The sequence below is a fragment of the Empidonax traillii genome, unplaced genomic scaffold (genome assembly GCF_003031625.1).
Source record: "Empidonax traillii isolate 1590-97213 ecotype Southwest subspecies unplaced genomic scaffold, ASM303162v1 scaffold388:size1278207, whole genome shotgun sequence".
In the NCBI taxonomy this organism is placed as follows: domain Eukaryota; kingdom Metazoa; phylum Chordata; class Aves; order Passeriformes; family Tyrannidae; genus Empidonax; species Empidonax traillii.
In genome coordinates, this window is record NW_020955581.1 from 1,179,549 (window position 1) to 1,200,499 (window position 20,951).

The following is a 20,951-nucleotide window of genomic DNA, read 5'->3' on the forward strand; positions in this document are numbered from 1 at the left end:
TCTTTCTCACAAATATAAAAGTAAAATCAGGGGTTTAGCTCACATTTTGTTCTCCACAGGAAAATTTATATGTATTACATACTGTAATTAATATAACATCTTTTTATAAATTGAACAGGTAGAAATCTACACATCCCCCACTGCAGGACATCCCTGGCTGCATGCCAGGTGCCCACTGAAGCTGCACTGTCACTTCCTTCCTCAGCTGGACAGGGGAGAGAAAATAGAACAAAAGGCTCATGAGTTGGGATAAAGACAAGGAAAGATCACTCACCAGTTACCATCATGAGCAAAACAGGCTTGACTTGGATAAATTAATTTAATATAATATCAATCAAATCAAAGTAGGGTAATGAGAAATAAACCCAAGTCTTAAAACACCCGCTCTCCACCTCTCCTTCTTCCAGGCTCAACTTCACTCCCAGTGGTACAGGGAGGCGGAGTGTGGGACTGCAGTCAGTTTGCACATGTTGTCTCTGCTGCTCCTTGTTCCTCACACTCTTCTCCTACTCCAGTGTGGGGTTCCTCCCACAAGACACAGACCTCCATGAGCTTCTGCAGTGTGAGTCCTTTCCACAGGCTGCAGTTCTTCACAAACTGCTTCAGCATGGTTCCCTTCCATGGGATGCGTAGTGTTCCTTCCTTCAGGAACAGACTACTCCAGTGTGGATGCCCTATGGGGTCACAAGTCCTGCCAGAAAACCTGCTCCTCTCTCCTTGTGTCCACAGGTCCTGCCAGGAGCATGCTCTAGCGTGGGCTTCCTATGGGGTCACAACCTCCTTCAGGCACCCACCCTGCCCTCCAGGGGCTGCATGGAAATCTCTGCTCTGGTGGCTGGAGCACCTTCTCCCCCTCCTTCTTCACTGCCCCAGATGTCTTCAGAATTTTTCCTCTCACATAATCTCACTCCTCTCTCCCAGTGCTGTTGTGAAGAAATTTTTTCCCTTTCTTAACCATTTTATCACAGGGGCACTACCCCTACTAATGATGGGCTCAGCTTTGGCCAGTGATGGGTTCATCTGTTGAAATCAATGCCTTCCGACATAGGGGCAGTTTCTAGTGCTTTTTTTTACAGAAGCCACCCCAGTAGTTCCTCCCCCTCCCCTACCAAAACCTCATCACATTAACACAATGCAATGAAATTTTTACACTCAAGGTGTGCCACTTCCTCAGTGAAGTACTCAGTGGCCACAAATAGCTCATGAGCTACGTATTATCTAGAATCCTTTGCATAGGACAGTGGCAGTTCACACCCAGGTGCTCATCTGCTCCCTCCTAAATGCTTTCAGAGGTGCTGCTTTCTGACCTGTTCTGCAGGTATGGTCTACCTGCCTTGTTTGTAGATTACTACACATATGGTTGTATTATCTAGTGGTGGCTTACTCCTGGGAGCTGTTTTTAAGACTTGTATGCTATTCTTTAATTTAGCGTGAGATTTCATTATATATATGATTAAGCTCATTTTTAAACCAAATAGCTCAGACAGTAATGCCGTCTGCCAGATGCAGCTAAGCAGGGAGGTTTCGCTACCCCTTTCTGCATTCAGGTAAAGGCCAGTTACTGTTATGAGAGCAACATAGTACTGATACATTTTAGACTGTAGTAGCAGTGTTATCTTAAGCAGCTTCGCCAGGTGTGTTTGCCCTCTTGTAAACCCCAGCATTCTTGTGTATTTGCCAGTGTAGTGGACCAAATTGTTTCTCAGCAGATGACTTAAGAGACAGTGGCCCAACTGAAACTAGACTCTGAGCTGGCTTAAAACAGATTAACTTGCATTCATACGACACCAAAGGGTTCAGCAAGACGAGAGCTATAACTTCAGTAAGAAGGAAGTTTGGACAAAAGAAGCTTCATGCTGCCAGGACACATACTGCTTCTCTTTGACTGGAAAATAAGGTATTGGAGGTAGGAGGCAACCGATCCCTTTTAGCTGCACATGGCCACTTCCTAAACACTCACACTTTCTCCCATAATCTCATTGTAAAATTCTCTCCTGTGCCCGCTCAGGCATTCATCTCACCAGTGGGATATGTACAGTGGTATGTTGATTCATATCTTTGTTAAGGAAAAAATTCAAGGATTTCACATTTCAGTTCCAATCACAGACCTATGTGTTCTTGCCACATGGCTCTCCTCAAGGACAAGCAGACCTGTCTGATCTGACGTGTTCAGAAGTGCATGATTCATCAGCTTCTCATGCAACTCTCTGAAAGAACTGAAAAACACTGGACAAGAAAAGATAAATTTATATATTGCCAGGCAAAAATTCTGCATCCACACCTTCCCAAACATTTTGCCAATTTAGCCTCCTCTGTACTACAATCATGGCATTAAGAAAAAATTATCTCAAATTTATTTAAAAGATAGACACTTCAACTAAGCTAATTTTATATGCTCTCTTGGTAGTCAAAGGTGAGTTCATCCTGTTTGATTAAATACCTGCTTTTTAGATAAGAGAGGTGAATCCTCCTACGGTATTCAGAGTGGCAAACTCCAATTTTAGTCGTTTTCACATAATATGGAGGATCCAATTTATGACATTTTAAGATGCATTTAAATTTTAATAGGATGCACATTAGCTGTTTTGAAAATACTTCCATTTCAGTACTTTCCATGGGAAGTATCAAGAAAGAAATCTGTTGTTATTATTGATGGGGTTTTGCTGATCTCTATTAGACTGCACAGCCAGTACTCAAGTTCTTTCATAGAAGGTCCCTTGAAAAATGATTGCTTTCAGCTTAGGACAACATTGAAAGTAGTTCAATTTTAGTGAGTTCTGTCTCTGTAACTTAATTTAAAAAAATCAAAAGCTTTCAAAATCTTTTCTCATTGTACATGTTAGTACACGTTTTTGCAGGTGAGATGCAAACTTTTGTAAATCAAGTTGCACAACAATTGTGGTAAATCTACCTGCTTTAATGAAAGAGAGTTCTTTGGTGTACATGACTTTTGTCATGTTATAGCTGAAGTATTGTGGTGTCAATACTGCAAGTGAGTTAACTGTGTTCATTTATATGCAAACTGTACTTTTAATTGCTATTAATTATTTCTAAATTCACATTTGTATGTTTGTCTTGGACTGCTACTACGAGAGAAAGTCATAATGGGTTATGGGGCAGTTTAATAAAAATTGGATATTTACCAGAAATAATGGTTTCAAAAATTGTCTTTCTAGGGTTCTCTCTCTTGATCTGTGAAATATGAAAGTTTTCTATTTCCTTACACTCTCCTTCACTATAAAAAGTGGCACAAATACACTGAAATTAATGAATTCTGGAACTCCTTACAAAATTAAGTTTTATTCTTTGTTGCTATTCCAGTTGCAGGGTTCAGTGACTTCATCTTAGATGAATTAAACCCGAATAGAACACCTTCCAAGAGTGAGATGTTATTTTGAGAAAATGGTTATTAAAATAAATCTCAAAATATCATAAATGGGATCATCCATATCATGTGAAAATTACTATAAATAGAGTTAGCCATATACTTTCACTGTATGTTTGATACAAAACTATAATACGAATAGCATTTGAATATATATATAAGTGGGGTTTTTTGCTTGCCATATTGATTATGGATGGCATCCTGGAAACACAGAAGTGTCACCTAAGAGACTCAAACAAATTAAAAAAAAAACAAACAAGTATTTCAAAGCACTATGACAAATTAACATATATTAATAGGGCAGTGTTCTGCTAGTAATGCTGTCTGAGATAATTGCTTAAATCTAACTTCTTCAATCAAGCCTTAGGGAAAATGCTGTTTTCTATTTTCATCAGCATAGTATGACATAGACAGAAGCTGTGTAGTGCCACGAAATATACTCAGCTTGTGAACACAGGTATTCTGTCTCTTAACGCTAGATGGCAGACAAAAATGGGAAAACATTTCCTTAGTTTCAGGGATAGAATGTGGAAAAATTAAACTGAAACTTGAGGAAATGTTCACTGAAAGTTCTCAATAAGAATTAAGACCATTGAACACATGAAACAAATATGATGCTTACAGCAGCATGGATGCTTTCTGCAGCCTTTCGTTTGGCTGTAGTTTCTGGCACAAACACTGAAAATAATCAAGTGGAACATTTCTACATTATTTTCATGTTGCTTTTTTATCTCTGTTACTTCCCTTCAATATTTTCTCTTGTGAAAGAACTAAAAATTCCAGAAGCCTTAGAAAGGCTTAAGCAACTCAAATAGAGAGAAGCTTACAGAGAGAACTGTCCTCGCCAGGTGGTCACATAGTTGTGAAATTGCCTTCCAAAGAGAAGACTTATAATGCAACTGCTTAGTGTCTTTGCCTTACATCAGTTGCCTAAAGTAATTATGGTTCCTTTGCTCCCTATTGTCACTGAATCTTGGACAATAATACGGAAGTAACATGTTTGCTAAGGAGGCAACACTTTTCATAGAATATTATAAATTATTGTACTAAATATTATGTAGTCAGTTCACCTAATAACCAGTGAATATTTTGGGTTGTTACCCCCTTCCTCTCCCAGAAATATCTTCCAAAAGAAGTGCAGCAGGAGGGTCAGAATCCCCAAGATTCTGCATCCCACACTGAATGCCACTCTAAAATGTCAGTCCTCCTAGATAGCAGTGATATGCATATGCCATACTAGAACTATAACAAATCCCACCAAATTCCACCTCATCTCTCCCTCTCGGTGCTGCTGCTATGGCTGCACAGACACCAAGCCAGGCTGGCTATCTCCAAGTGCCGCATTCGGGCAGCCTTATGGACTAAAATCAGAACTGACCCAAGTTATTCCTATGGTGATTTTCTGTTGGAGTTGTTCCAGTTGAGAAAAGTAAGTGTACTGGAACAGAAGGGTAAATGCAAAAGTGAGTATGACTTTCCTGCCTTGCAGTTAGAAAGTCAGCTACAAAGATATCCATAGCTTCTGGTCTAAGTTCCTCAGATCATTCTCATTACACAATAGCTTTTGGTATAAAATAGATATATAGTAGCAAACACCAGACTGTGGCATTTCCCTTCTCACAGGAGTACTTTACCCACAAGGATACCTGCCCCTTTTATTCCAGGATTTCTTTAGGTTTCATGAATCTTCCATTCTTTTGTGCCTAGTCACCTAGTTTCAACAAGAGGAGAAAGCAGTTTCCATTCTGGCTTGCCAATAAGTTGGTGAACAGGAAATTCTTTTAGGAAATCAGAAATGTATATTTAAATCTTCTCAGGCTAAAAATAGCACTGACCCCATTTCCTTGCATCACCTGGGTAAATACTCCATTGAAAATAATCTTACACCAGATATTGTCAGTGACCTAATTCCTGTTCCTCTTCCTTGCTATTCCTGCTGTTCCTCCTCTCCTCATCCAGGGACCTCTATTTTCTCACCCCATTTGAAAGGACTGGACAATTTTCAGTCTGTTCATTGAAGGAATGCTTGTAATGTGTCGTTAAGAGTTACAGGCTCTGCATTTTGAATGTGTAAAGGTACCTGGCTTTTGTGCAGAGTTAATACTCTAGATTATAACTGAGATCTGGAATTTAGCTATGCCCTGCTCTGTTCATTTTTCTGCTTCACAAAATCCAGGCAGTTTCCTGCTTCCCACACAGTATAAAGGTGCTTGGATCTCTAAATCAGAGGTTTGGATTCTGCTCAGGGAATTGGTACCTGAAGTCCCTTTTGCATCTATCCCTAATTTCCCTTGTCTCTATTGCTCATAGTAGTCAATGGTCTCTGTCCTTGATCAATGCTTTTGTGCATTCTAGAAATCTACCTGCCAAGACTATACCAATCACTTCATTATATACCAGTTATGAATAATGCAGTTGATTACTTAGAATTTGAAATTCAGACACATGCTAGAGATTATTTTATTAATTCCTCTTCAGCCCCCTGTGATAATTGTAATAGTCATTCTGTTACCTTTCAGCACTCAAGAAGTGATAGATGGGAATTTTGATACTGCAGCATCTGGTTGAGAGTATGATTGTGTCAATGTTATACAAGGTTCTTGGTATAAACAGAAGGAGCTCAAAACACAAAGTCACTTTAGGTCTGCTGGAATTAATTCACTGTCCACAGTGTTTGCAATTGCTTATTTGGTATTGCTGGTGAAATTTACTGTCATTGTTATTTATGTTATCTTTTAATTAAAACATTGACATATGCCTGACCTTTGCTCCAGATCTTGAAGTATTGTATTAGGTTCCATCTTAGCATTTTTGCCTTTATTGAAAAGCTCTGTTTATAACTTATCTGCAGAAAAAAACCCTTTGTAATTCTTCTTGAAAACCAGTCCATGATAGTTCCTTTTCCTGAAGTTACACATTAATGTTGCATTTCTCTTTGCTCTGACCAGCCTTGGTGAGGCTCCTTATCTGTCAGCTTCCCACGACCCTAGTGGCAGGTGAGCTATCAGACCCTTAAGCGTCCTAAAAGGGAATCCAGACTGTCTGGAATGCTACAAATGAAAAAAGAGTTTTTGGCAGAAGCCTGTGTAACTGATTTGTAATGATTTTTTTCTATCCTAAAGTAGTCTGATGGAAGTTGCAGAAGTAACACTAAAACCTCAGGACTCTACAAGTGAACACTATTAAAGTCACACAAAATTTTACAGCAGCAATAGGAAGAAGGCATTATTTAGAAAATGGTTTACAAATTGTGGAAGACAATTCTATCCCCATAATGCAAGTACGTGAATGAAGAAATCTGGTTCCAGTCTTTGAACCAAGCACTACCTTCACTCACTGTCCTCAGTAACAGCTGTGAAATCAGAAACAAAGCTAAAGAATGAGGCCAGCAATAGTGAATAATAAATCTTTTACTGAAACAAGTTAAAAAAATATTGTTTCAGACGTAATCTCCTTAGGGATTAAAAAGAGGTGCATAGCAATGTACGTAGTTAGTGGTCCTATTTTATGGTGAGTATCTGGGACATGACTAGTTATGAGTCACAGGGGGCCCATACCCCTTGGTTTTTTCTCTGGCTTTAATGCCTCTGGCTAATTCCTACTGAAGGATGCACTTAATTTAGGAAGGTCTTGTTCCAAAATATTGCCCAACAATAAATATAGTAATTTGATGTGTTGCAGTCTTACATTTTAAGGCTATAAAGTAGAATTTGTTTTTATGTGGATTTTAATCTTACTAAAGTAACACCCTCTTCCTTTAAATAAACAGTTAATTTACTCATTTGAGAAATCAACATAGTTTCATGGAAAGTGAAAGACGTCCAGATCATGTGTGCGCAGGAGAGCATTGTTAGCACGCATGTACACATGTACACAACACATAAATGTGTGTGATTCCACTTTTGGATATAAACAGGGCTAGCAGGACAGAATGTTGCCCCATGTTCATTATAATGTTAATTTGAAAAGCTAAAGGTGGTTTGTAGTTCATCTTGACTGGAAATAAATGAGATTTTGGGTTGTCCTGACATTTTCTAATAGTCTTTTGGCTTCACTAAAAGCTCTACTTTCTGCCCAAAAGTGGTTTTGTCCAAATCAAAGCTTAACTCTTTCTGAGGAGTGAAGTTATTGACACTATTCTTCATTTTGTGTCTTCCTGTGTGGTGACAGCGTTATCTGCCTACATCAAATGATTGGATTCATGCTGTCTGTAATAGTGTCTGCAATGTATTTTTCTCTGTTTTTTGTTGGCACATTGCCTTTAGTTGTTGAGTTTGAGGCTGTTTTAGTTTCATAGAGCTGGTCTAGTATCTTTCTGACTATATAGGAGCACGCCATTAAGCCTGGTCCAAAGAACCTTGTATAATATAATTTAATATAACTACTGAATTAATGATTTTTTTTTTAAGAATCCAGAACTGTAGGAAATTGTACTAGTGCAGAAGCAACAAGGCATATATAATTTTAGTTCCAGTAAAAATTACAGTGAAGTTGTTTATCCGTTGTGTTCTGGACATAATCAATATTATAATACTGAAAAATATGCTACATTGTTGTAAATGTGCTTGTGATACGGGCTAAGTCCTTGAACAGTATTCATTTGTAACTTTGGCTGATCTCGTGTATGAAAGAATCCATTTACGCGACATTGTACTATTTCCAGAAGAATTTCTCATAACATTGCATGCTACTGGTGTGTATTTATATTACTTAATACATCTCCTCAAATGTATTCTCTATCACGAGGGCAATTTCAATGAAATGCTATGTTAACTCTTTTTATCTACCCTAGAACATATTACTAAGTAAGTGTTTTTTAAAAAAACATATTAAGTAAATGTTTCTACCATCTTCTTTTTAACTGCATCTTTTACTGTATACTCTAGTCCTTTCCACCCTACAAGTCCCTCGGAAGCTGTTTTTACATTTTAGAGTTTGAAAAGAGATAAAATCACATAAGCACTAAGGAAGTAATTTTTGATTTATCTAAAATTCTCTAGAGATGTAACAAACCATGTGAAGATTTTCTTTTCCTAATTAGTTGGTTTTCATTACTTGACGAGTGCAATAGCAATCTACTAGTCCTTCAGATCTACTGAGTCTCACAGCAAAAAGAGGCAGACCTGGGTTTCTTACATCAAAAGCAGACAGCAATATTTCCCACTTGATCTTTTCTTAAATAGGAACTTTTTAGAACTTGTTTATGCGTTCCAAAGTAAAAGTGAGCAAACCTAATATCTTCACAAGTTGTATTTAATAAGTAATATCTGTCATGAGATGAAACAGTTTCTGGGTTTTAGAAGCTGGTGGAGTGCTTTTAACCCTAAAATGCACATATTTCTGCTTCAGCATATATTCCTTGCCTGGCTTGGTAAAAAGATTTGCAATGTACTGCAATTCATACAATTTTTGGAAGACAAAGATTGGAATGGGAGTTGACACGCACCACTCCCATGAAATTCATAGGTCAAGGGTAGTGTTTATTCCCCCCTACTCAGCACTCACTACTCACCACGGATGGAATATTGCCTCTTGTGGAGCCCTTGCACAGCAAAGATGTTGATGAGCTTGAGTGAGCTCAGCATAGGGCTATGAAGATGTAACCTAGTGAGGGGAGCTGAGTGAGCTGGGCTTGTGCTCCTCACCAGAGTGGCACAGCAATAAAGGGGTAAAATAGGTGTTCTCATAAGATAGGGCAAAAACCAGAAGTATATATAGTGAGGAAATCTTAGATCCCTGCCAATGCTGGGAGCTCTGCTGTTGTGCAGCATCGGACAAACATCTAGAGGATCTTCCGTAACACACTGCACAGATGCCATCTGTGCTGGGTGTTCCTCCTTCCTTCCACAATGTGGAGCCTTTTATTTTATGGGGCAAACAATCGCATGCATTTTCTCCTGACAGTTTGGGGTGCCATCTCGATCATAAGGTTCACCAGCAGCAGCACAGGCTTTAAGTACAAGGCTCAGTAGAGCAGATATGTCCAGTTCAAGATCACTAATTCCTTGAATACAATATTTTCCACAATGCTCCCAATATAGCTTGTTCATCCTGGAAGAGAGATGGCTTCAGAGGCCCTAACATTGCCCTCCCATACCTATGAGGATGCTGGCAAGAGGTCTGAACCAAACTTTTACTGAGAGGAGGTGTAAAGAATCAGGGGAGGGTCTAGTGGTACATTAGGAAAGCTCTTTCATAGTGAAAATAAGCATTTGCAACCAGTTACCCAGGGAGGTTTGGGGATTGTAAGCTCTTGGAAGTTTTCAAGACCTGACAGGACAAATCCCTGGTAAAATGCTCTAAATTCATTGTTGTTGCTGTCTTGAGCAGTTGTGTGATTCTGAAGTCCTGAGAAGGTACCTAATTTTGAGACTTAATCTGGGAGCTGAATCTCTTCCTTCTAGCTACCTGACAAACATTAGATGAGAGCCCACACTGAGAAGTTCAGCAGTAGCTAATTAAAATGTGCCATCCCACACTACTGAAAGCAAATAATTTAGGAATAGAGTGTAACTTGGACAGATACAGTTTAGAATGAAGCTAAGCTGAGCAATGGAAGAAGGACACTGCTGGAAGGAAAGAACGGCTAAAACCCTAAACATTTTCATCTGTTATCCTAATTTTCTCAGTGAGTTATATTCCCAGAGTGGAACAAATTTCATTATAATGATATCCTGACTATCTGCTAGCATGCATGAAAAAGATGGAAAGGACAAAATTCTAAAATTATGAAGTCATTAATATATACTGAACTGATTACATACAAGATAGAGTCTTACACCGCTAGGACAATTTGTACAATCAGGTCCACCACTCTTTTTATAACTTGTTTCTCAGTGTGCTTGCCCTTTAACCTGTGTCCACATGCTGGATCTGACACCAGAGCTGCTGCCCAGACACTGTGTGCTCTGTATGTGTGTAGGTGTAGGAAGAGTTGCATGTTCCTATGGATCTTGTTGAATGATTCTAGGTGATAAAACACCTTTGCCTGAAATATATGTCTACCCATACATTATGCATTGTGAAAAAATTGTATGAATATATGCTTCTGGTATAACATGCTGGTTAGTCTTCCAATAGAATATCAGAATTGACTTGTGTTGCATATTCTGGTCTTTTTGCATATAATTGCTTATCTTTCAGATCATGACATGGAAATTTAAGTTTATTTTCCATGCCTGACCCTGGGCTTAATTTTCTGTTCATGTATTTCTGTTTCAACCCACTTAGACCTAGCTCTGCCTAGGTGTACATATTTGGTCTGTATCCTGCTAGAAGAATAAAGATCCCACCTGGCTTTTCGTTATCTCACGGAGTCAGGATGGTCAAGGTAAATGGTTTTGGAGCATCTGCCTGAAATTTGGTCTTCATCAGAAGGCAGAACCTGAGATCAGCGCACCTACTCCACAGCACAGTGTTTGCTGTCATCAGAACTGCCAGAGGTTCATGGCTTGTGACCAGTTCAATTGCTCTTCTGCAAGTTTCTGGGTGAAGGGAGGATGAGGGTTAAGACAAAGCCGTTTGTTCCTTTATGATCTTGCTATACCTGTTTCCTACTGAATGAGATAAGTTCCAAAATGAGAGAAAAAACTAAAATGAAACTACTTCAGGAATCCAAGTTTCCTACAAATAGGCTTTAATTTAGGAAAAAAATTATCAGGTATATTAGATTAATATATATATATTATATATATATAAATATATATTATATATTAGATTATTTTTGCAACATAGTCTTAGAGAAAAGCCGTTGTAGACTCAGGCAGCTGCAGCAGTGTTTAGCCAAGTGTGGATTACAGGTGCTTATGGCTGCTTTTGGTGGAAAAGTTTCCTGAAACTGTTCAGCTTGTCTGTTGTCTGTTCTCACAGTCTTACCCTTGCACAAGCTATTAACATCCATCCCACAGTGCGATGTAAGGGGGAAAGAGGGAGAGTTTTTGTAAACTGTTCTAGTCTACCTCATCATTCTGTTTATGAATTTTGCCCTTCACTTGTCTGTTGATAGGTGAAAACCTTTAGTGGCAAAGAGGTAGTAGTCTGTCTATGAGTTTCCTGAGCTGATCTTATAATACAGTCATGATTACAGTGGTTCATCAGTTTAGGTGCAGTATTATGTATTCTATATGCAGCATGGATATTACTTTCAACCTTTATGGTTTCTTCTTCAGAAAGACTTCAAATTACCAGTCTACTGACTGTAACCAGAAATATATGAGTGCTCTAGCTTCAAATAAGCTTGCATATAAATATCTTTTTCATATTATATGATTTCATTTTATTAAATCTTTTGTGATTAAGAGGGAAAGGCTGGGGGAGAAAAAATGAAATTAATTCAAAATTACTATCTGCAACTAATAATATGCAAGTCATACTGGAAGGCTGAAGAACAATGAATTTCCTGCGGTCATGATATAAGTTGTGCCACAAAAATAAAAAGGTTTAGGTACTGAGAAATGACCTCCCAGCTTTTAGCACTATAGTATAATAAAGACCCTTGGAAACTGTTTCATCATGGAGACCTTTTGTTCAGTTTGATTTCCCACTGAATTTTCACTTATTTTTCTGTTAAATTCTCAGTAGACTCAGAGTCCCAATAAAAGTAATTTGTTTCACATGTGTTATTTTTCATTTTGCTGAGAAAAAACCTTTAAGTCTTGACCCCATCTTGAAACAAAAAGGTTATTTTTAGGGCAGTTCAAATAGTTTTCATTTTAGAATCAGGTGACTCCAAAAAGAGAAGGAAAGAAAGGGGCAATGGAGAAAGGCATTTATTTGTCTGTGCTGCATTCGTGATGTGGTTGTGCCCCAGGAGCCCAAGGAGTTGCAGTTATGACATGCCTGAGCTCAGGGACCCAACTTTTTTCTATGTATAAGCATTCCTCCCGATTCATCTGAAGAATGCTTCTCTGGTTTGCGTAGAAAAATTTTTGCAAGAGGTCTCCTGAGAAGGTCATTTGAGAATGACTTTGGCCACAGCTATTTACAAGTTAGGGTTTTGACTGAAGTGAGTAATTGAATCATGTTGAGCCTCTGAAGTTTGCCTTTTATTTATATATTTCCCCCAATTGTGTGTCTCGGTCTGCCATTGGCTGCAGTCCCTGCAGCCTACCCGAGGGCTCTGCAATTACATAAGACTCTGTCTGCTGGGAGCCTATATAAAGCCTTTGTGCACAACAGCAAGACAGAATTTCATCAAGATTCAGGTCCCACTGCTTTAGTTTGCACAAGCAGGAGGAGTTTTGCTTGAAGATATACTGAAACTCGGACCCCAGCCTGGTTTGTTTGCCAGCAGGTGCTTCACAGCTGTCAACCTGAGCTGTAAGTGGCAGCTACTGTAAGTAGCTTCTGAGCACTATGAAGAATTTTTCATTTCCTATGCAGGATAGCACATATCAGACCGAGAGTCCTCACAGATTCCCGAGTTTGACAAATCAGTCTGATCCTGTTGGAAGACCAGAAAGAGATGAACAATTAGCTCAAGTAGAGATTGCTGTACTGGGGGTCATATTTTTGACAGCATCAGTGGGCAATTTTATTCTCATACTGGTGCTGTGGCGAAGAAGAAAGAAGCTCTCTAGGATGTATGTGTTCATGCTTCACCTCAGCATTGCTGATTTAGTGGTAGCCTTTTTTCAAGTGCTGCCTCAACTCATATGGGACATTACAGATGTTTTCATAGGGCCAGATTTCTTGTGCAGAATTATCAAGTACCTACAATTGCTGGGCATGTTTGCCTCTACTTATATGATAGTGGTCATGACGGTGGACAGATATCAAGCGGTTTGTTACCCTATGGTCACATTCCAAAAGAAGAGAGCTCTCTGGAACATCCCCATTTGCACCAGCTGGTCTATAGCACTGATTCTTAGCCTACCACAGGTATTTATCTTTTCTAAGACTGAAATATCTCCAGGTATCTTTGAATGTTGGGGTGAATTTATTCAGCCGTGGGGCCCAAGGGCATATGTGACTTGGATTTTTGTAGTTATATTCTTCGTTCCCTCAGCCATCCTTATCACATGCCAGGTTAAGATTTGCAAAATAATCAGAAGAAATATGTACATGAAAAAACAGAATGAATGTGAAGCAACAAATCAGAGGCGAGTCCTGCCATCCCGAGCAAGCAGTGTGAACTGTATTTCAAAGGCTATGATCAAGACAGTAAAAATGACAGTGGTGACAGTTGTTGCATATATTCTCTGTTGGTCACCTTTCTTCATTGCGCAGCTGTGGTCTGTGTGGTTCCCCAGTGTCGTGACTGAAGGTAAGATACTCTCCTTCCTCATTCCTAACTGCATAGCAGGTAGCACATTGCCATCAATTGCTTTATGTTTGCACTTTGCTTTTGTGTAAGAATTACATGTGATCTTCTGAGTAGGATTAAAAAGAAATTTCTGGATTGGTTATCTCATTTATTTAATTAGGTACAGGGAACTTAATGTGTTATGTCATCAAAACACCATGTGTGTGTTTTGTGTGATTAACAATTTAAAGATTAATGAAGAGTGGGGTGAAAAGTATGTGCTCCCACAAAGGTTCAAATTTTTAGAGGTCTTAGGTAGTATAGCAACAGTATTTGGGTTCTCTAGGTGAAAAGAAGTAATTAACGATCCAAAGGAATGAGATAAATGTTTCTTATTTACTGGATAGAAGAGTGATGTTGTAAGACATCTGATTGTTTTTAAATATTGAAATCAAATTGTTGAAATCTCTGTAGTACACACTGTAGCATTGGAAGTTGTAAACCAGAGGTTTATAAAGCTAAACAGCAAGCCTGAGAGAGTTATCAAAGAATGTCAGGTTGTAAACAAGATTAATCTTGTCAAACTTATACTATTGCTTCTTTGTGAAAGGCAGACTGTATAAATTCACCTATTCTAAACTCAGAGATAAAAAAACAAAGGAAAAAGAAGATAATAGCTCTGTCTGATAAAAAAAATCTTCTGATCTTTGTTTTAAGAATTATTCCTGTCAGTGTGACTTTGAATCTTATTCTACATACATTTTTATACATCTATATCTGTATTTATCTGTATCTATCTGTAATTGTAGAAAAGCTTAAATTTAATGCAGCTACATCAAAAAAGAGCTACACAGAACTATTTAACTCTGAAATGCATACAATAAAGTGTGCTTCGTATCTTCAGCAATTGCAAACTGCATTAAAATGTCAATTTTCTACTGTTAGATTAACTTTAATATATGAATAGGTACAGCAGACAGAAGCAGACTGTGAAAATGGTACTTATTTGTACAAGTGTTTCTTTACTCTCTTATTCCTTTCGTTCTAGGTTCAGCGTTCACCATTATCATGCTCCTTGGCAACTTAAATAGTTGCACCAACCCATGGATTTACATGTATTTCTGTGGCCACATTCCATATTGCACAAATAAGCAAGTGGAGAACACCTCAGCTCAAGAGGAATCGGTAATCACAGGGAGCATTCACCTTGTAGACAGAGACCCTGAGGAAAACAATATTTCTGCATAAATACTGAATGCTTTTTGTTGTTTTGTTACATTCCCTCTGTTTGTATATATCCATATTTTATGGTCATCCCTTATTTTGTGGATAAAGAACCTGCAAAATTGTCTTTAGTTGCACAAATATATCTCTCTGCATTTCTGTAGCATATACAGGAAGTTTCTGTGTTGTGCAAGCCAGACTCAGTGCTTCCATCGCCACTGTCTTATCAGAATGAAATCTTGTGGAAAAAAAAAAAAAAAGCATCTTATATGTTTTGTGTCCAAGAGTGCTTTCTGGTCTGTGATTCTGCATTTCTAAGTAGCAACATTTTGTAACTAACTGGTTCAACAAACTGAGACGAAATTGGAAAGGAACCTGACATAACTAAACTTGAATCTGTTTTCAAATTGAACAAGAAATTGCTCATCATTCTGGTCTGACTGGGGGACAGTCTAACAAATCTTAAAAAGGGCAGCACAATGTCAGAAAAATCTTTTGCCAGCTATTACTAGAACCTGGTTTAAATTAATTCTTTACATACACTTATAAAATGCCAAGCTGCTCAATATAATTAAAAAAATAAAAAAAAAAAAAAGAAAGAAAAAGAATTTGTTGTGCTTGTAACACATCACCTACTTCACTACTTTACTTTCAAATTCCATTATGGATGGCAGGTATCAGCAACACAGCAGCAGTTGAGGTTTTTGGCTTCACACCATAGGATTTTATCTTTTATGCATTCCCTGATGTGCAAGCAGTTAACTGGACACCTCCCTACACCTCTTACACATGCATATACATAATTTAACTAAAATGGGTGTTAGGAGTGTATATTTTCATTTGGTATTCAGACCTCTTTGTTCTGGCATGCGATTTATTGGCTGAGTGTGCTTAGAACCCCTTCAGGCTCAAATTCAATTATTTCCCTTTGTGGTAAAAATAGATCTGCATATTTTTATCTCAGAATGCTGTTTGGTTGCTGGTTTGTGGGTGTTATATGCAGGTAGCTAATTCCCTTTCAGTGTCTGCAATCTAATCAGAGTAGGATGGAAGGAATATTAGCAAGGCTCTTTCTGGTGAGAATAGAGCTGCATTCACAGAGATCTTTGGTGACACTTGCGTATCATCTGTCTATGTTATACATGATGTGTTTCAGCAGTGCTATTCACATGTCATTTTTCTGAATGCTAGCAGTCTCAAATATCAGTGGAAAAACTATAAAATTGTGGGGGGTTAATTGTCTTTAAATCATATTCAAATATTGATTTAAACTAAATACTGATCAGATTATGAGAAGTACTGCTGTACAGTGAATAGTTGCGCTTCAGGTTAATCTGTGATGATATGACTGAATATTTTATGATTTCTATTCCCTGTATTGTTAGACCAAATATTGCTGTCGTTTGTGATGGGAAAAGCTAGTGTCCCAGTCCACCTGTCAAGAGGAACAGATCTCGGGCAAGTAGGAAGAGGAGGAAGGTGGATGAAGGCAGTACCAGAGCCAGACAGGAATGGGAAGAGTCTATGAAGTCTCTTATAAAAATTGCAATTGATATTTTTTCTTCTGTTTTCTCCCTCTCTTTAATTAATAATTACTAGTTCTACCCCACAACAAATTCCCTGTTGGAGCAATTCTCTAACTTAAGTGGCAGTGTCCTTATCTGGGGTAAGAACATCCAAGTCACGATCCATACTATTGATAGGATATTTGTTATATTCAGCCATTCACTTACTCTCTAAGACTTTCAATCAATTAGGTTTACAATCAGTTAGGTTTTCCCTTATGACTGAATATAATGGTTAATGGTGGGATTTCAAGTTTTTCTAGTTCTGTTGATTGCAGTTAGTTGCATAGTAGAACGTGCAGTGTTGAAAGGTGGTGTAAACAGAAATGTTGCAAGGAATTACCTGTCACTCTACAACTGTATTTGCAGCAAAACTCTTCTTAAGGCATTCATTTACAAGAAAAACAGGCATTCAAATCATGTGCAAAGAGTCATCCAGATCCAGAATTGACAGGAGTCACAGTTCTGCTGAGACTCAGCAGTGAAGCTGTGCCATTTGACACCACCTGGTCTGGCCTCCAGTTAAAGTTAAAAAGTGTAACTTCTACTTATATTTCTGCTTTGCTCATATATTTGTTATTGGCTCTATAAAGAATTTGGTAGAGCTGGTAGCTTAAATAACAGTAGCTTAATCTATTCTTTAAAAGTCTGAGAGCAATATTAACTGACTGTATTTCAGATATTTTGATCATTTGTTGAATGAAATGTCAGAACTTCTTAAATTCAGTAACAGTTGTTCATTATTTGCAATGTTCAAAACAATTATATTTTTGTCTTTCAAGTGCTTTCTTTCTGATTTTTCATTTTCTTTCCCCTGAGATCAGTTATGGTGTTAAGGAGAAAAATAAATGTTACTATATTATGGTACAAGCTACAGGCTATGGACACTTTTAGTTTCAGTGTGTCAGGAGGTATTTGAACACAGGTATTCCTGCTTTCTTTTCTTAGCAAAATGAATTGGGCTGCATATTTCAGGTGGAATTCATTATCCTAAATGACCTGCCCTGCCTACCCCGTGGTCAGCAGTGACAAACACACTCAGTGGGGAGTTGGATTCTTCATTTGGACTATATCTTTTCCAGTTGACTGTCACTTAGATTTTCAACAGGTGTTAGATTATCTCATTAAGAGAGAGGATTGACAGTGGGACAACAGTGTCATCTGGCCAGGGTGTTTAGTCAATATGGGAGAATCAGAAACTCAAATGTACAAGTCCCTGGAGGCACTGTGGAAGCCCATAAAAATAAAAAAAGTCCAGTTATCAGATGAAAGTCTTTCTCATCAAAGCCTAGATTCTATTTTCTCACACAAATAATTTCTGAGTAGAAAAATACCTAGTGTACAAGCCACTCTTGAAGTGAATGGCTATGTTGTTAATGCTGGCACTGCAATATGGTTTCTGGTTATCTGGGTGGGGATTTTTTTTTGACTTTCCAGGGTTTTGTTGCCACTTGGGAAAGGCACAGTTCAGTAAAAGGAATTAGATACTTTCTTAAACATTATTATTTTATGTGTTGCAGTACAGATAAGAAGAATCAAAGACAATGTAATCTATTTATTCTGTATAGATTTATTGCAGAAAAAAAAACAAAAAACAACTTAGTAGGCTAAAAGGAAAATCTCAACATGTGTTTTGCATTCTTAATGGTGTATTTTGATAATTCTGTTATTCTACAGAACTACTACTGTATTTGCATAGTCAGTCCCAGTTCACATTCTTGTAAATGATAAATATTGAAGCCAGAGGTGTTAAACTTTTTAACCTTTCAATGAAATAATGCCGACAAATTTTAGTGATGGTGCCAAACTAATGTCCTGCCAATTTCCCTTTGATCATTCAGTTCTGACAACAGGAACCGGTTACTGAGTCAAATAAACTGCTCCAGTCTCTGCATTGTTGGGGGAAGACTGGCAGAGCGACGTGGAGAACCAAGCTGGAACTGGCAGACTTTATTCTGTGAGGCAGACGTGACTGTGTTGTCTAGTTCTCCAACACATGGCCAGGACAAAAGTATCTTCAAGAGGTTGCATACTTTAATTATTCTTGGCTTAAGGGTAGCATTAGCAGACAAAAGCAGAACAAGATGATCCAGCTACTCAGTTCTTTCAGGCAAATTCAGTTTGCGTTGGATTCCTTAGAGGGGAAAAGAAAAAAAAAAAAAAAAGAAAGCAAGGCATTTTCTGACTCCATAAGGTAGAGGTTTGGTTCTGAATGCCCTGGCTATCTACAGGAAACATCCATGATTATGAAAGAGATTGCTCATAAAGCAGCAAAACAGTGTTGCAAACAGTTCAAATGTCACTCTCTATGGAGCAGTGTTTATTTATTCTCTATGGATGATCCATATATGATGATCCATAGCTGATCCATATAGATTTGAATTGAAAGGAAATCCTGCTGTTAGAAAATCAGAAAAAAAAGTCTGATGTGATCTTTGCTACCACATGAAAACTCCAACTGCCATTCCAAATCCTACTTCTTCAATCCTATGTATGTCAGCAGCAGGCCCCTCTATGCTCTCACAGTTCCAAGTAGAACCTCATGATCTGCAGTACAGTTCCCAAGTTCTACCTGCCCTTATCTGTTGCTGGGGTATGCCAAGTTGTCTTCACTTTGCCTCTCTGAAACAGAATGGTAGGAGCTGTATTTTTCCCTTCGGCTTGAATAATGCTCCTGCTATTGCCACTTGAGGACTTTCTGAAGGTCATCTCATTAAGAGGGCAAATTCTGGGCATTTTTACAAGCCCTCTGTAAAATTTTATTTTCTTTTTTCTCTTCAGTCTTTAGGAGCAAAACTAAGTGGCCACAAACACTTGCTTTTGCTTCCTTTTTTTTTTGCCAGCACAGCAGTCCAAAGCATATGCTTTCCACCAGTAGATCATAGCAAATAATTTAACCAATATCATCCATCTCCATAATGAACTTTGAAGGTAATGAAACTCTAACCAAAGGCCTTTCCATCCAGGTGTTGTCCTAGAGATGCAGTGCAAACATATTCAAATGTATTCATCAAGTGCTTTCTTCTATAATGACTGACACTTTGAAAGACCTTCAGAATTGTGGATTTATGTTTCTTGCATCCAATTCAGTATATCAAAACTTGTTAAAATTGTATATTACCCAGATTTTAGCAACAAATCTCCTGAATTCTGAGTTATCAACACAGGAATCAGTAGGTCTTTGTGGAGGAAACATTGCAATACCATTTGGAAAAGAAATCTGAAAAAAATGCCAGACAAAAACATTTGACCTTGAAGATCTCTGGAGGTTGTGGTTGGGGAGTTGGATACAACTGGAGAGACATCTTCTTACATCACAGCAATGACTTTTCAAGACAATTGATATAGTAACAAATATTAAGAAGCAAGGAAGACTTGATATTTTGTCATCATCATTGTCATTGCCATCATAGTCATCATCATGATTTTTTAAAATAAATCAGCATATAACCTACAATAAGTTTTAAAACAAAGCATAGATTTGGCACAGTGTGATGTATGTAGACCGGTTCTAAAGCTGAAATAATCTAAAAGGCATGAGATCACATGTGGAACCTTTATATACGATGTTCCTACTTATTTTTATTTATTTATATAAATATATTCTTTGGTTCCAAGTATATTGCTGTGTATTGGATTCCATGAAAGTGCCTTAACACGAATTTTGGCACAAAACATAAAAAAGTGTTTCATATTTATACATTTTACTTATGTATGTGTTAATTTTTTTTTCCTTTAAGAGAGTACTCTTGTATTCTTTAGCTTATTCTTGAGTTTATTTATTATCTACATCACCAGCTTTGAAGAGATACCAGGAATAAATTTTCTGCCAGCTATCACAGTGTATTAGAAATGTTTGCCCATGTCTCTGAATGTTTTAATAGATGTCTGGCTTCAGATGTTTTAATGCAGAGTGGCTCCAGCTTTTGACTTACTGATGGGAAAAACTGTACTTCATCATGGAGAATACAAGCCTTCTGGCAAGCAGAGTCAAGATGTGAACACACTGCTTATTGATACGTTTAATATACCAGTTGCAGTCTGCTGGGAATATGATTCATATTGATAATCCTTTCTTGATTAGGAGTATGAATCATGCCATCTCGTGTTCTGAGATGATATGTGTTTAGCTGTAACTATCTGTTCACACAAAAATAAGTGAGAAAAGAAACACTTGTTTTTTCCTCAGCACCTGTGAGTGCTGAGTCTTGGAGTTTAATGTATTTGCTCTGAAAGATGAGGTGAAAAACACTATTGTTTCCAAGCATTTGGACTTGTTTTGTTTCCATTTGCACAGAGAAATAATACTGGATTGGATGATCCTTTCATGTAGACTGTGTTAAAAGAACGATATCATGGAAAGTCAAACGCTTTGAGCTCTCGAATCACAGACTCATAGAATCATTAAGGTTGGAAAAGACCTGCAAGATCAAGTCCAAACGTTAACCCAGCACCATCATGCACACCACTAAACTGTATCCCCAAGTGCCACATCCACACACCTTTTGAACACTTCCAGGGATGGTGATTCCAC

The 20,951-nt window shown here is 37.9% G+C and overlaps 1 protein-coding gene across 1 annotated transcript; it reads left to right on the forward strand.

Moving 5' to 3' along the window:
* Positions 1-12,591: 12,591 nt before the first annotated feature.
* LOC114062224 (arg8-vasotocin receptor-like) lies at positions 12,592-17,468 on the forward strand. Its single transcript, XM_027893440.1, is given in 5 exon segments — positions 12,592-13,649; positions 14,677-14,813; positions 16,238-16,250; positions 16,282-16,328; positions 16,330-17,468. Coding segments are annotated over 5 exon segments (1,158 nt in total). The 5' UTR covers positions 12,592-12,739; the 3' UTR covers positions 16,381-17,468.
* Positions 17,469-20,951: the final 3,483 nt, after the last annotated feature.